The sequence below is a fragment of the Acomys russatus genome, chromosome 26 (genome assembly GCF_903995435.1).
Source record: "Acomys russatus chromosome 26, mAcoRus1.1, whole genome shotgun sequence".
Taxonomy (NCBI): Eukaryota; Metazoa; Chordata; class Mammalia; order Rodentia; family Muridae; genus Acomys; species Acomys russatus.
The window spans coordinates 10,057,435-10,070,014 of record NC_067162.1 but is presented as its reverse complement, the minus strand read 5'-3'; the positions used below and the strand labels follow the sequence as shown (position 1 = coordinate 10,070,014).

The 12,580-nt window shown below is 49.1% G+C and overlaps 1 protein-coding gene across 1 annotated transcript in view; it reads left to right on the top strand.

The window, feature by feature from the left end:
- Positions 1-591: 591 nt before the first annotated feature.
- The window catches only part of Tecr (trans-2,3-enoyl-CoA reductase), a 29,344-nt gene continuing 17,355 nt past the window's right edge, over positions 592-12,580 (top strand). Inside the window, exon 1 of the mRNA XM_051168506.1 lies at positions 592-759. Within this exon, the coding sequence (XP_051024463.1) occupies positions 745-759 (15 nt within the window). The 5' untranslated portion in view covers positions 592-744. The remainder of the gene's footprint in view (positions 760-12,580) is intronic.

Genomic DNA, 12,580 nt, shown 5'->3' with positions numbered 1-12,580 from the left:
CCCAGCGATGTCATGTATTTTTAGATTGGCAGCATCTGCCATTTTTTTCCCAGAATATTTCAAGAGCTCAGTAGCTACATGTGGCCAGTAGTAACCGTATTGTACACGATCACACAGGCAGAGACGAACGTGGTTTTGCTTCTAGGGCCAACTCGACTGACAGGGGCTGCCTTAGGAAGGGGTAGTGACGACAATGCAGAATGGGGTGCAGGCCTTCTTTTTTTTTTCTTCTTTCTCCACTCATGGTATATGGAGACCTTTCAAGGGTGTTGATAGCTGAGGCCTCATCTCTTAGGTGGCTCTGTGCATCTTAATTTACGCGAAGAGCTGCCCGCCTTGGAGTCAGCTCTCCCTGTCACTAGGCGCTTTGCTCTGGCTCTGCTGCATTGACCTAATCAAGGCTTTGCAGGATTTCCACCGCAACACTGCAAGGGGCGGGGCCAGAGGGCGCGCGGCGCCGAGGCTCCCTTGTGATTGGTCGGTAGCCCTGTTTGACTCTTGTCTGCTTAGGTCGGGAGGGAGGGTGCTCCCCGCCGCTGTTTGACTCTCGAAAGCTGATTGGCCAGTCGCGTCGCGCGAGCAGTGGGTGCACCCCACGCTGATTGGCCGGAGGGACGCATGCGTAAAAGGGGTGGAGCAGGAGTTAGTGGAGCGCGGCTCCCCGCGTGTGGACCCGGGTAGTGTTTTGTGCGGCAGGGCGGCCACTGAGCTGCAGCGGAGCGGGTGACATCCTGTGGAGGAACCATGAAGCACTACGAGGTAAGCAGCGTGGGCGCCTGAGCCGTGGCTGCCGCAGTCCCTGCAGGGCCTCGGGACCCTCTTTCTAGGTCCGGCTCTCAGCTGGTGGCGCAGGCGCAGTGTAATCCCATTGCGCATGTGCAGGGAGGTATTTATAAGTCGGCCACCCAGGCCATTTGGGGGATCCCTTTTCTTAGGGTATTGCAGGGCCTAGAGAAGCTTGCAGTTTCTTTGCAGCGCCCTCGGTGGTCTGAGTGGCACGTGTCCCGGAGGAGTGCAGCGTGGAGCACTTGTTCTTGGTGCCGGCGATTCTTGCACACACCTTGCACTCCTGTCAGCCTCGGGCCCAGGAAGGGGCCCTGCAGCGGGCATGCCTCTTCTGACCTTCGCGTGCCCTGCTCGCCCTAGATGCTTGGGTGGCGAGAGGGTTGGTTCCATGGTTCCATGACCACACCAGCTCACGGTGACCTCCAGGGAAGAAGTGAGAACGCGCAAGACCATTCTGGAACCTCAAGTCATTTTTTTTTTTCTCTTAAAGTCTTCTGCATGCTCTTCTCGACCTATTGATGATATTAATTTCGTTATTGCCGGCTCTTAGGTAACCATCATAAAATAGTAACCGATCGCATACATTCTTATAAGAACATGTTAGTAAGAGCTTACTGCTGTATTACTGAGATTCTGTTATTTTGACCTCAAACTCATAGCCCCGTGGAGGTGGGATACTTACTGATTATGTAGGTGAAAGTCAGAGATGTCAAGTGAGTTGTCGAAAGGTCCCAGCTAGTGCTTGCAGGAGAGGAAATGCAGGTTTCAAAGGTGTAGTCCCCAACTGCTACCCATGCAGTTCCATAAACGAAAGCTAGCAAGTTGAGAGATTGCTTGTATTTATCCCCAAATTTTAAGTTTCTGATGAAACTTACCAAATTGTCCATGGTAGCCATTTTCAGTTCAGGTCAGTATACAGTTCAGTACAGTTCAGCGTAATTCAGTCTGTTCATACTGGGCAGATGTCACCATTGTCCTCTTTCCCTGTCTCCACTGCTCCCCTCAATTTGTAGTGCTAGGTTTGGGGCTTAGGGCCTTGCTCCCGCTAGGCCAGCACTCAAACTCATTTTGATCTTGTAAAACTGAAACTCTACACCATATCATCTGCCTGTTTCCTGTTCTCCCAGCCGTTGGCAACCACCACTTGTGTCTGGGAATCAAAATACTTTAGGAATCTCCAATACATAGGAGATAATATTTTTTGTTTTTTTATTTTTTTGTTTCTCAAGACAGGGTTTCTCTGTGTACCCCTGGCTGTCCTGGAGTCGCTTTGTAGACCAGGCTGGCCACCAACTCACAGAGATCCACCTGCCTCTGCCTCCTGAGTGCTGGGATTACAGGTGTACACCACTGCACCTAGCTGAATACTGTTACTTCTTTTTCTTTAACAATTTATTTATTTTTATTACATGTGCATTGGTGTTTTGCCTGCTTGTATGTCTGTGGGTGTCATCTTGGAATTACAGACGGTGTGAGCTGCCATGTGGTTGCTGGGATTTGAACTCAGGACCTCTGGAAGAGCAGACAGTGCTCTTAACCGCTGAGCCATCGCTCCAGCCTTGTACTACTTCTATTCATCTTCTGTATTGTTCTTTTTGGTACTTTCCCCAGGTCCTTTGAAACCTTTAATCTAGAAGTCTTCCATTTTTAAAAACAGAGTCTGTAATCCTTATGCCCAGTTCAACTTTGTGCTTTCAAAAGGAAGTTTTTTCCTTGTGTGCTTTCCCTTTCACAGCTCCTCTCTTGCCCTGGGGGAAAGCTGTCCCTGTTCAGTTGGAAAGCACAGGTGGAAGATGCACTTTTCCAGCCAGGCATTTTAAGTTGCTAGTTACACAATCAGGCCAGGTGGGTTTCCGAGGGTGCTGGGGTGGGTGGTTTGGCTCTAGGCACCCGAGCACAGCCTCAGGGCTCGGGGTTTGGTCTGGAAAACATGGCCTCATGTACTTCAGCCTCTACTTTGCCTCAGTTCTCAGGGTGCCCTAGATGGACTGCCGGCGGCCCCGGTGTCAGAACACTTGCTTAGTGTGCACACCTGAGGCTCTGGGTTCCATCTCAGTCTTGCACAACGAAGGTAGACAAGAGCCAAGCTGGGGCACAGGGAGGTAGCTCATTTGGTGTACACTTTCCTAATGTGCTGGAAGCACTGGGCTGGATCCCTGGGACTGAATGAAACCAGGCAAACTGCCATATGGCTGTAGTTCCTGCTCTGAGGGTATGGAGGCAGAAGGGTCAGAAGGTCAGATGGTATCTACAGAACTGCTTAGCTACACAGAGGTTAGCTACATAGTGAGTTTGATGCCAGCCTGGGATAGAAATCCTGTCTCAAAAAGTCCAAACCAAATGAAATAGACAAGAAAATAAAACCAAACAAGCCAAGGTGACTTTGGAGGAATAAAAAGTTCTTTCCCAGTGTATTGTCTTATTTTCCGTTGACATTTGCCCAGCACCCACTGAGGCCATGGTTTTGGGATGGGAGCGTCTACTGTCTTCTAGCCCAGTTTGCAACTGTTGGTGCAGACCAGTAAAAATGGAAGCGATGCTCTCACAGCTAAGACCTTGGGAAAGAGTGTGAGTTGTGGGCCTGAAGGAGTAGATTTCTGGAGCGGTTGGCTAGCTGCGGGGACCCTGAGTTCCATCTCAGCCAGGCACAGTGGTTCATGCTTGTGATCCCAGTACTGGGGAAGTGAAGTCCAGAGTCATCCTTGGCTCTGTCATGAGTTCTAGGCCACCCTGGTAAGATGGATCAGTGGGCGAAGAGCCTGAAATCTTGGGTTTAATCCCTGGAACTCACATGCTGAAAGGAGAGAGCCAGCTCTCAGAGGTTGTCCCCGGACTTCCACACATGCATCAGTGTGCATGCAATTACAGTAAATAAAAAACTTTTTTTTTTTTTTTTTTAAAAGAGTCTTTGTGTGTAGTTCTGACTGGCTCTGGCTGGCTTGGGACTTACTTGACTTGTAGAGCACTTAGAGATCTCCCTCAGTCTCCTCAAGTGCTGGCTGAAAAATGTAATTTAGAAGACAAAATAAATACCTTTGAAGAATTGAGTCCATCCTTTGCCCTTAGGTAGCCTTCGGTCCACTGGGAGGCCTCCCTGTCTCAGAAGACTTGGAGACAGTGAGAAAGTATCAGGTCTGGTGCTTCTCTGAAGGAAGGCCAACCTGAATTTAATCCCTAGATCCCACAAGGTGGCAGGAGAGAACCAATTTCTAGAATACACTGAATTTTAAGAAAGAGAAAGACTTCTTGCCCATAGGCAGACACCTCAGAGATGACGTACAGTTAAGTTTTTTTGGACTCTGGTGCTGACCTGGATCCCAGGGTCTTGCCCAGGCTAATCGAGCACCCAACTGCTGAGGTGTTCCTCCAGGCTAATCGAGCACTCAGCTACTAAGGTGCTCCTCCAGGCAGTTGATGTGATGGACGGACTTGGTGTGCAGGGGCTGGAGCGATGGATCTGGAAGACCCAGGTTCAGTTCCCAACACCCACACTGTGTCTCACCCATCTGTAACAACAGTTCTAGGGCCTGACACCCTCTTCTGTCCTGCGGGCATTGCATTAGCTAGGTGCATGCCCAGAGAAGTTCAGGCCGTCCTCATGGTCACATGGCCAGTTAGTGTCACAGGGGACACCCAAGGTACAGTGGATCCCACCTGGAGTAGAGTGTGGCTTTTTTATAAGTTTCATGTCAGCACAGGTCATTGCTTATCTAGCAGGAGAGAGAGTCCTGCCCATGGCCTAGTTGAGATGACACTGTAGAGCAGGTTGGCCTTGGGATTGGTGTAAAGCAACAGGGCTGGTATGTGAACTGCTTATCCTAGGCTGGTTTTGTATAATTTAATTTTATTCTATTAGTGCTTTGTTACTGGAGAGGACATTGGAGATGGTGCCTATGGTAGCTGGAGACAGCTCTTGTGCCTTATACATCTCACAAGAGTCAGTCCATTCGGAGAGTTCCTTTGTAGCCCACGCTGGCCTTAAGTTCATGGAATGGTGAGAGTCACCATACCAGGCTATAAAGGCAGTTGTCTTGGTACCCACCTTGCAGATCATTCTGATTCAGGCCAGTTCCTGCTTGGCTGGCTCTCTTCAGTGATTCAGTATGAAAATTCTGAGAGTTTTGGTCAAGAGCCATTAAAAATTATTATTATTATGTTATTATTAATTTTATTTTAAAAAATATTACAAATTGAAACCCTTTCTTTTTTAGCCCCCCCCCCCCCCCATAGGGTTTCTTTGTGTAGCCTTGGCTGTCCAGAACTCACTTTGTAGATCAGGCTATCCTCGAACTCACAGAGCACTGCCTGCCTCTGCCTCCATGCCTGGCTCCCAGGGCCTTTCTTACATGTGCTGAACAAGTGCTCTATCACTGAGCTGTATCCCTAGCCCTTGATTAAAAAACCTATTGCTGTCATCATCATTATTAGATGTGTGTTTTTGGTGACTGCCGCTTGTGTGTGGGTGTGTGTGTGTGCAGAGGCCGGAGCACGGTGCCAGGTGCTCTTTATCGTTCTGGGCCCAAGTTTCAAAGCAGAAGCCCGGACCTGGAGCTAGGTTGGAGGCCAGCAGTACCCAGCACCGCTTCTCTGCCCATCACAGCTCGGGATTACAGGTCTGTGGTGTTATGTGGGTGCTGGAAGCTAAAGTCAGTATGTATCTATAAACCACTGAGCTTGTTGCTTTAGCACCCCTGTAATGCAGGGTATCACTGTGTAGCCATGGCTGACCTGGAACCTGGCTGCGTAGACCAGGCTAGCTTCAAACTCAGAGATGCACCTGGCTCTGCCCTTGGAGTGCTGGGACTAAAGGTGCGTGCGCTCCCAGGCTCCTCCTTGGGTTTCTGAACAGGGTCTCACCGTATAATGTAGGCAGACTTGAATTTGTGTTTTTTCTGCCTCGGCCTTGATTATTGGTGTCACAGGCATGTGTCATCACACTTGGCCCTGTGAGGCAGTTGCTTAGAGGCAGAACACTGGTAGGTGAGAGGTAAGGAGAAAGTAGACCTGAGTGCGAGCACCGAGGCAGGCCCGAGGCGGAATTCTGGGGCGGCACCTGATGCAATGGTGGCTTGACGCAGTGGATTAGCTAACCTCTCAGCTTGTCTGAGCTCGCTCCTTGGAGTGAGACCTGCTTGGTTGCGAAAGGACCGTGAAGGCTAGGGAGCATCTCGATGGGGCTAGATAAGTACTGACAAGGGTGTGGGTGCCGGAGACGGTTGTGTGGGATATTTCTAGGTTTTTGTTTTTTTTTGAGACATGGTCTCTTAAGGTAGCCCTGTCCTAGAACTCCCAAGAGATCTGCCTGCCCCTGCCTTTCAAGTGCTAGGATTAAAGTCATGAACCTCTATGCCTGGCAGACTTTTTAGATTTCTTTGATGTGCTGGTGCAGATGTGGGCCACTGGGTCTGGCCGCTGTGAGCATTAAAGCGTGCCTCAGACCATGATCCCGGGTGTGGTTTGTGCCCTGGGCAGGTGGCGTCTCAGTTTGCACCTTTCCCTGCAGAATTTTTAAGCGGCACAGGATATCGGGGCAGGTTGTTAATTTATATATATCATAACGCAGGTATGATATATAACACTGTGCAGATGGGAACTGACACTGGCCAGGGCTTTTCCTGCCCAGCCCCTGACTTAGCCGTATCTGTACTGATTTCCTGTCCCAGGTAGACAGCAAGGCTTGCAGGCTTTGCAGCAGAGCCAGAATGGAATCCTTGTCTGCCAGTGGCAGGGGGGAGCCCATGGGCACATGCTCTTGTTTTTATTCTCTGTATACAGGTATGGGTGTTTGCCTGCATGTACATATGTGTCCACCACCTGCATGCCTGTGCTCTTCAGAGGCCAGAAGAGGTCATCAGATTGCCTGGCCTGATTGCACACTGAAGAGTACAATAACCATCTCTGTCGCCTAGGGTTGTCCCGTCTGAGTGTTGGAGCTCCACTGAGCATTAGGCCCACGGTGTCTAGCCTTGGCTGAGTGCCAGGCAGCGCAGAGCAGCTGGCACAGTACAGTGCTGCATTGAGCAGCTCAGGGCTTTGGAGTCAGGCAGAACAGGAAAGACCTGAGGAGAAGGTGGGTCTCCGAGGAGGAGGCAGAGTCCCAGTGGAGGAGGCGGGGCCTTGGCAGAGGAGGAGGAGCTGAGCTTATGGTTGTGATGTGCATGGTCAGTCATGCTGCTGTGACTTAGAGGCCCCCAGAGCACTGCAGAGGCCTGCTTCACTGACTCCTGATTAGAGGGCACAGGAGAGAGTGGCCTGGACAGACGGGCCACTGCCTAGAGCTGGCCCAGAAGAGACTCCTGGTTCTGATAATATTCTTGGCTTTGCTTGGGAGTCCTGCCCTTTGACAGGCAGGCCTGGCTGGGTGGGAAAGCTGTTTGGTCAAGTTCAGGTCTTAACACCTTCTTGGTGCTATTGATAGTGACAGATGAGAACGTTTTAACAGCTGGGGTACTTACCGCAGCTGTGAGAGTATAGCTGGCCATCGTAATCATAATAAAGCTGTGCTAACATGGCCCATGTGCTCAGTGCCTTTAGTTTCTCTGTGTCTACCCCCTACCCCCTTTTTAAAAATAGACAAGGTCTCACTATGCAGCCTTAGCTAGCTGGAACTCACTGTATAGACAAGGCTGGCCGTGAACCCACTGAGTGCTGGGATTAAAGGCGTGCACCACTCCATCTGGTTTACTGTTTTTTCCATTGGTACTGGGGCTGAGTCCAGGGGCTAGAGCATGCTAAGCTCGCTCTTTGCTGTTCTCCGCCTCCAGTTGTCCTGCCTATACACGCCGTGGTCTGGCCTTACAATATATGCTGATTCTGCACTGAGGAAGGAGTGGTGTGTGAACTTAAAGGACATGCCTTTGGAGCCACCTGGCCTGTCCTCAGGACGGTTGCTTTACCTTCTAGATGTTCCTCAGGAGGAGGCCAAGATAAGGATACAGTCACTGGGGCTGCCAGGGAGGCTGAGGTGTGGGGCACGCTGCCTGGCCGCAGCCAAGTTCCCAGGCCGAAATCTAAAGGCAAATCTGCACCCTTTATGCTGCCTGAAGTGCCACCTGCCTGAGCCCCCACTCTTCTGTGTTGGGGAGCAGACTCAGGTTCTGCCATTTGTTAATTATTTATTTTATGTACATGAGTGTTTTGCCTGTGTATCTGTATGTGCACCACATGTGTGTCTGTGTATCTGTATGTGCATCATATGTGTCTTTGTATCTGTATGTGCACCACATGTGTGTCTGTGTATCTGTATGTGCACCACGTGTGTCTGTGTATCTGTATGTGCACCACATGTGTGTCTGTGTATCTGTATGTGCACCACATGTGTGCCTGTGTATCTGTATGTGCACCACATGTGTGTCTGTGTATCTGTATGTGCACCACATGTGTGCCTGTGTATCTGTATGTGCACCACATGTGTGTCTGTGTATCTGTATGTGCACCACATGTGTGTCTGTGTATCTGTATGTGCACCACATGTGTGCCTGTGTATCTGTATGTGCACCACATGTGTGTCTGTGTATCTGTATGTGCACCACGTGTGTCTGTGTATCTGTATGTGCACCACATGTGTGTCTGTGTATCTGTATGTGCACCACATGTGTGTCTGTGTATCTGTATGTGTGCCACATGTGTGTCTGTGTATCTGTATGTGCACCATATGTGTGTCTGTGTATCTGTATGTGTCCCACATGTGTGTCTGTGTATCTGTATGTGCACCACGTGTGTGTCTGGGGTCTGTATGTGTCCCACATGTGTGCCTGTGTATCTGTATGTACGCCACATGTGTGTCTGTGTATCTGTATGTGCACCACATGTGTGTCTGTGTATCTGTACGCGCACCACATGTGTGTCTGTGTATCTGTATGTGCACCACATGTGTGTCTGTGTATCTGTATGTGCACCACATGTGTGTCTGTGTATCTGTATGTGCACCACATGTGTGTCTGTGTATCTGTATGTGCACCAACATGTGTGTCTGGGGGTCTGTATGTGTGCCACAATGTGTGCCTGTGTATCTGTATGTACGCCACATGTGTGTCTGTGTATCTGTATGTGCACCACATGTGTGTCTGTGTATCTGTATGTGCACCACATGTGTGTCTGTGTATCTGTATGTGCACCACATATGTGTCTGTGTATCTGTATGTGCACCACATGTGTGTCTGGGGTCTGTATGTGTCCCACATGTGTGCCTGTGTATCTGTATGTACGCCACATGTGTGTCTGTGTATCTGTATGTGCACCACATGTGTGTCTGTGTATCTGTATGTGCACCACATGTGTGTCTGTGTATCTGTATGTGCACCACATGTGTGTCTGTGTATCTGTATGTGCACCACATGTGTGTCTGGGGTCTGTATGTGTGCCACATGTGTGCCTGTGTATCTGTATGTGTGCCACATGTGTGTCTGTGTATCTGTATGTGTCCCACATGTGTGCCTGTGTATCTGTATGTGCACCACATGTGTGTCTGGGGTCTGTATGTGTCCCACATGTGTGCCTGTGTATCTGTATGTGTCCCACATGTGTGTCTGTGTATCTGTATGTGTCCCACATGTGTGTCTGTGTATCTGTATGTGCGCCACATGTGTGTCTGTGTATCTGTATGTGCACCACATGTGTGTCTGTGTATCTGTATGTGCACCACATGTGTGTCTGTGTATCTGTATGTGTCCCACATGTGTGTCTGGGGTCTGTATGTGTGCCACATGTGTGTCTGTGTATCTGTATGTGCACCACATGTGTGTCTGTGTATCTGTATGTGCACCACATGTGTGTCTGTGTATCTGTATGTGTCCCACATGTGTGCCTGTGTATCTGTATGTGTCCCACATGTGTGTCTGTGTATCTGTATGTGCACCACATGTGTGCCTGTGTATCTGTATGTGCACCACATGTGTGTCTGTGTATCTGTATGTGTCCCACATGTGTGTCTGTGTATCTGTATGTGTCCCACATGTGTGCCTGTGTATCTGTATGTGTCCCACATGTGTGTCTGTGTATCTGTATGTGCACCACATGTGTGTCTGTGTATCTGTATGTGCACCACATGTGTGTCTGTGTATCTGTATGTGTCCCACATGTGTGTCTGTGTATCTGTATGTGCACCACATGTGTGTCTGGGGTCTGTATGTGTCCCACATGTGTGTCTGTGTATCTGTATGTGTCCCACATGTGTGTCTGTGTATCTGTATGTGTCCCACATGTGTGTCTGTGTATCTGTATGTGTACCACATGTGTGTCTGGGGTCTGTATGTGTGCCACATTTGTGTCTGTGTATCTGTATGTGTCCTACGTGTGTGCCTGTGTATCTGTATGTGCACCACATGTGTGTTTGGGGTCTGTGGAGGCCAGAAGAAGGGGTTGCATCATGGAACCGGAGTTATAGGAGTTACTGGGAATTGAACCTGGTCCTGTGCAAGAGCAGCAAATGCTTTTTAAAAAATAAAAAAAAAAATTACCTATTTTTTGTGCACTAGTGTTTTTGCCTGCGTGTATGTCTACGAGAGTATCAGATCTTGAAGTTACAGACAGTTGTGAGCTGCCGTGTGCGTGCTGGTAATCGGGTCTTCTGGAAGAGCAGTAAGTGCCCTTAACCACTGAGCCATCTCTCCAGCCCCACAGCAAGTGCTATTAGTTGCTGAGTCATCTGTTCAGCTGCCTCCTCAGTTTTTAACCTTATTAGTTTATTACTATTATTTTTATCCTTTATTTATGGGCATTGGTGTTTTGTCTGCAAAGGGTGTCAGATGCTCTGCAGCTGGAGTTACAGGCAGTTGTGAGCCACCATGTGGGTGCTGGGAATTGAACTCAGGACTTCTGGAAGAGCAGACAGTGCTCTTAACCACTGAACCATCTCTCCAGTTCCCCTAATTTATTATTTTTATGCGATTGTATTTGTGTGTGTGTGTGTGTGTGTGTGTGTGTGTGTGTGTATGTGTGTGTATGTGTGTATGTGTGCGTGCATGCGTCAGAAGAGGCCATCAGATCCCTTGGATCTGGAGTTACAGGTCTTTATGAGCTAGGATCCAGATCGACTATTGATTTAGTGGTATGATTGAACAGCAATTGCTGTCAATTATTGAGTCATCTCTCCAGTCCCAGCCACCTTTTAATTTTTTAATTTAAAAAAGTCACGCACCACTATAGCCTTGTCTGGTCTGGAATTTACTGTGTAGACCAGGTTGACCTTGAACTCAGACAAATCCCCTTGCCTCTTCCTCCAGAGTACTGGGATTAAAGGTGTGACCAGCACATCTGGTTCTTGTTTTTTTGTTTTTTGTTTTTCTTTTTGTGACTAGACATCACAGAGAAGCCCTTACTGGCCTAGAATTCGCAGTGTATCCCAGCAGGCTGGACTTGAACTCACAGAGCTCCTCCTGCCCTGCCTGGTGAGTGCTGGAACTAAAGGTGTGGCTACCAAGTCTGGCCTGTTTTCATTTGGTTTTCTTGGCTGTTTGTAGTTTTGAGAAACCCTCTCTTTATTCTGTCGGCCTGTTTATTGATTGGATGACTAGTTTTGGAGTTGGAGCTCTTTCTGTGCTCTAGAGTGTCGATGCCCTGACACATGGAGGGCTGCTGCCAATTTCCCACAGTGCCCTGGCCACAGCTTTGGGATTCCCTGGCCTGTCCTACTGTCCCAGTCCCTCCTCTGAGCCCTGCCAAGACAGCAGCCACTACCTGGGGCCCAGCCTTCATTGTGGGGGTCTCTTGTCGACAGGCTGGCTAGGTTTTGTAGCTTCTCTAGGGACCTGTGGACTTCATGCCTGGGATGATGAAATTCTCTTACCTGTTGATGTTGTACTTTGTTTTTAAGTCCTTGGGGGCCCTCGCATAACCCCTGCATTGGGAAGGCACAGGGCCACTGCTCCGTATTTTCAGCCTCTCCCAGCCTTGCTTGCAAGAGAGAAAGGTACTTATATAGCTCAGAAGTTGTGCATAGTTTTTGCTGCAAGCGGAGCTTATGGCCATTTGCAGGCAGCCCTGGGGAGTGGGGCGGGGGTGGTGCAAGAGCTCCTGGTCCTCCTGGTCCCTTCTGAATCCTCTTACCCCTGGGAGTGTGGGAGCCTTGTCTGTCAAGTCAGGTAGGGAAGGAAGTACACATAGGCGCCAGGCAGGCTCTGGAGCCAGAGGACCCTGCTAGAGTCTGACCTGTGTGTACATTTGTGTGTGTGGATGCAGGGTAGATGGAGTCTGGTTAGGAGGGGCTGTGGAACGTCACTTTTTGGGGTGCTATCTGAACAGTGTCAGAATCCTTAGGAGCATTACTTGATATCCTGGGGATTGATTCCAGTGCCCCCAGGATGAAAAATTAAGCATTCTTAAATCCCTTCTAAAGTGATTTTTGTTTTGTTGTTGTTTGTTTTGTGAGACAGGGTTTCTCTGTATAGCTCTATCTGGCTTTCTTGGAACTCATTCTGTAGACCAGGCTGGATTTGAACTCAGGTCCATCTGTCTCTGCCTCCCAAGTGCTGGGACTAAAGGTGTGTGCCACTACCACCAGGCTGCTAGTGCGGTCTTTGCATAGAGAGTATGCAGGTCTTCTGTAATGTCAGGGAATAAGGACAAGGAAAGTGTCCGTGTTCAGTATAGATGCTTTGATTTTAATTTTTTGAAATTAGGATCATGCTAGTTCATGCCCTTGAGCTTGTGCTCCCCTGTATTAGGCTTCTGAGTGCTGAGATTATGTCTGCTACCTTTTGGCACAGGCTTTGATGTAGCCCAGGCTAGCTCTGAGTCTATTTAGTAGCCTTGGATAACCTTGAACTTCTGATCCTCCTGCCAGTGTTTTGGGTAC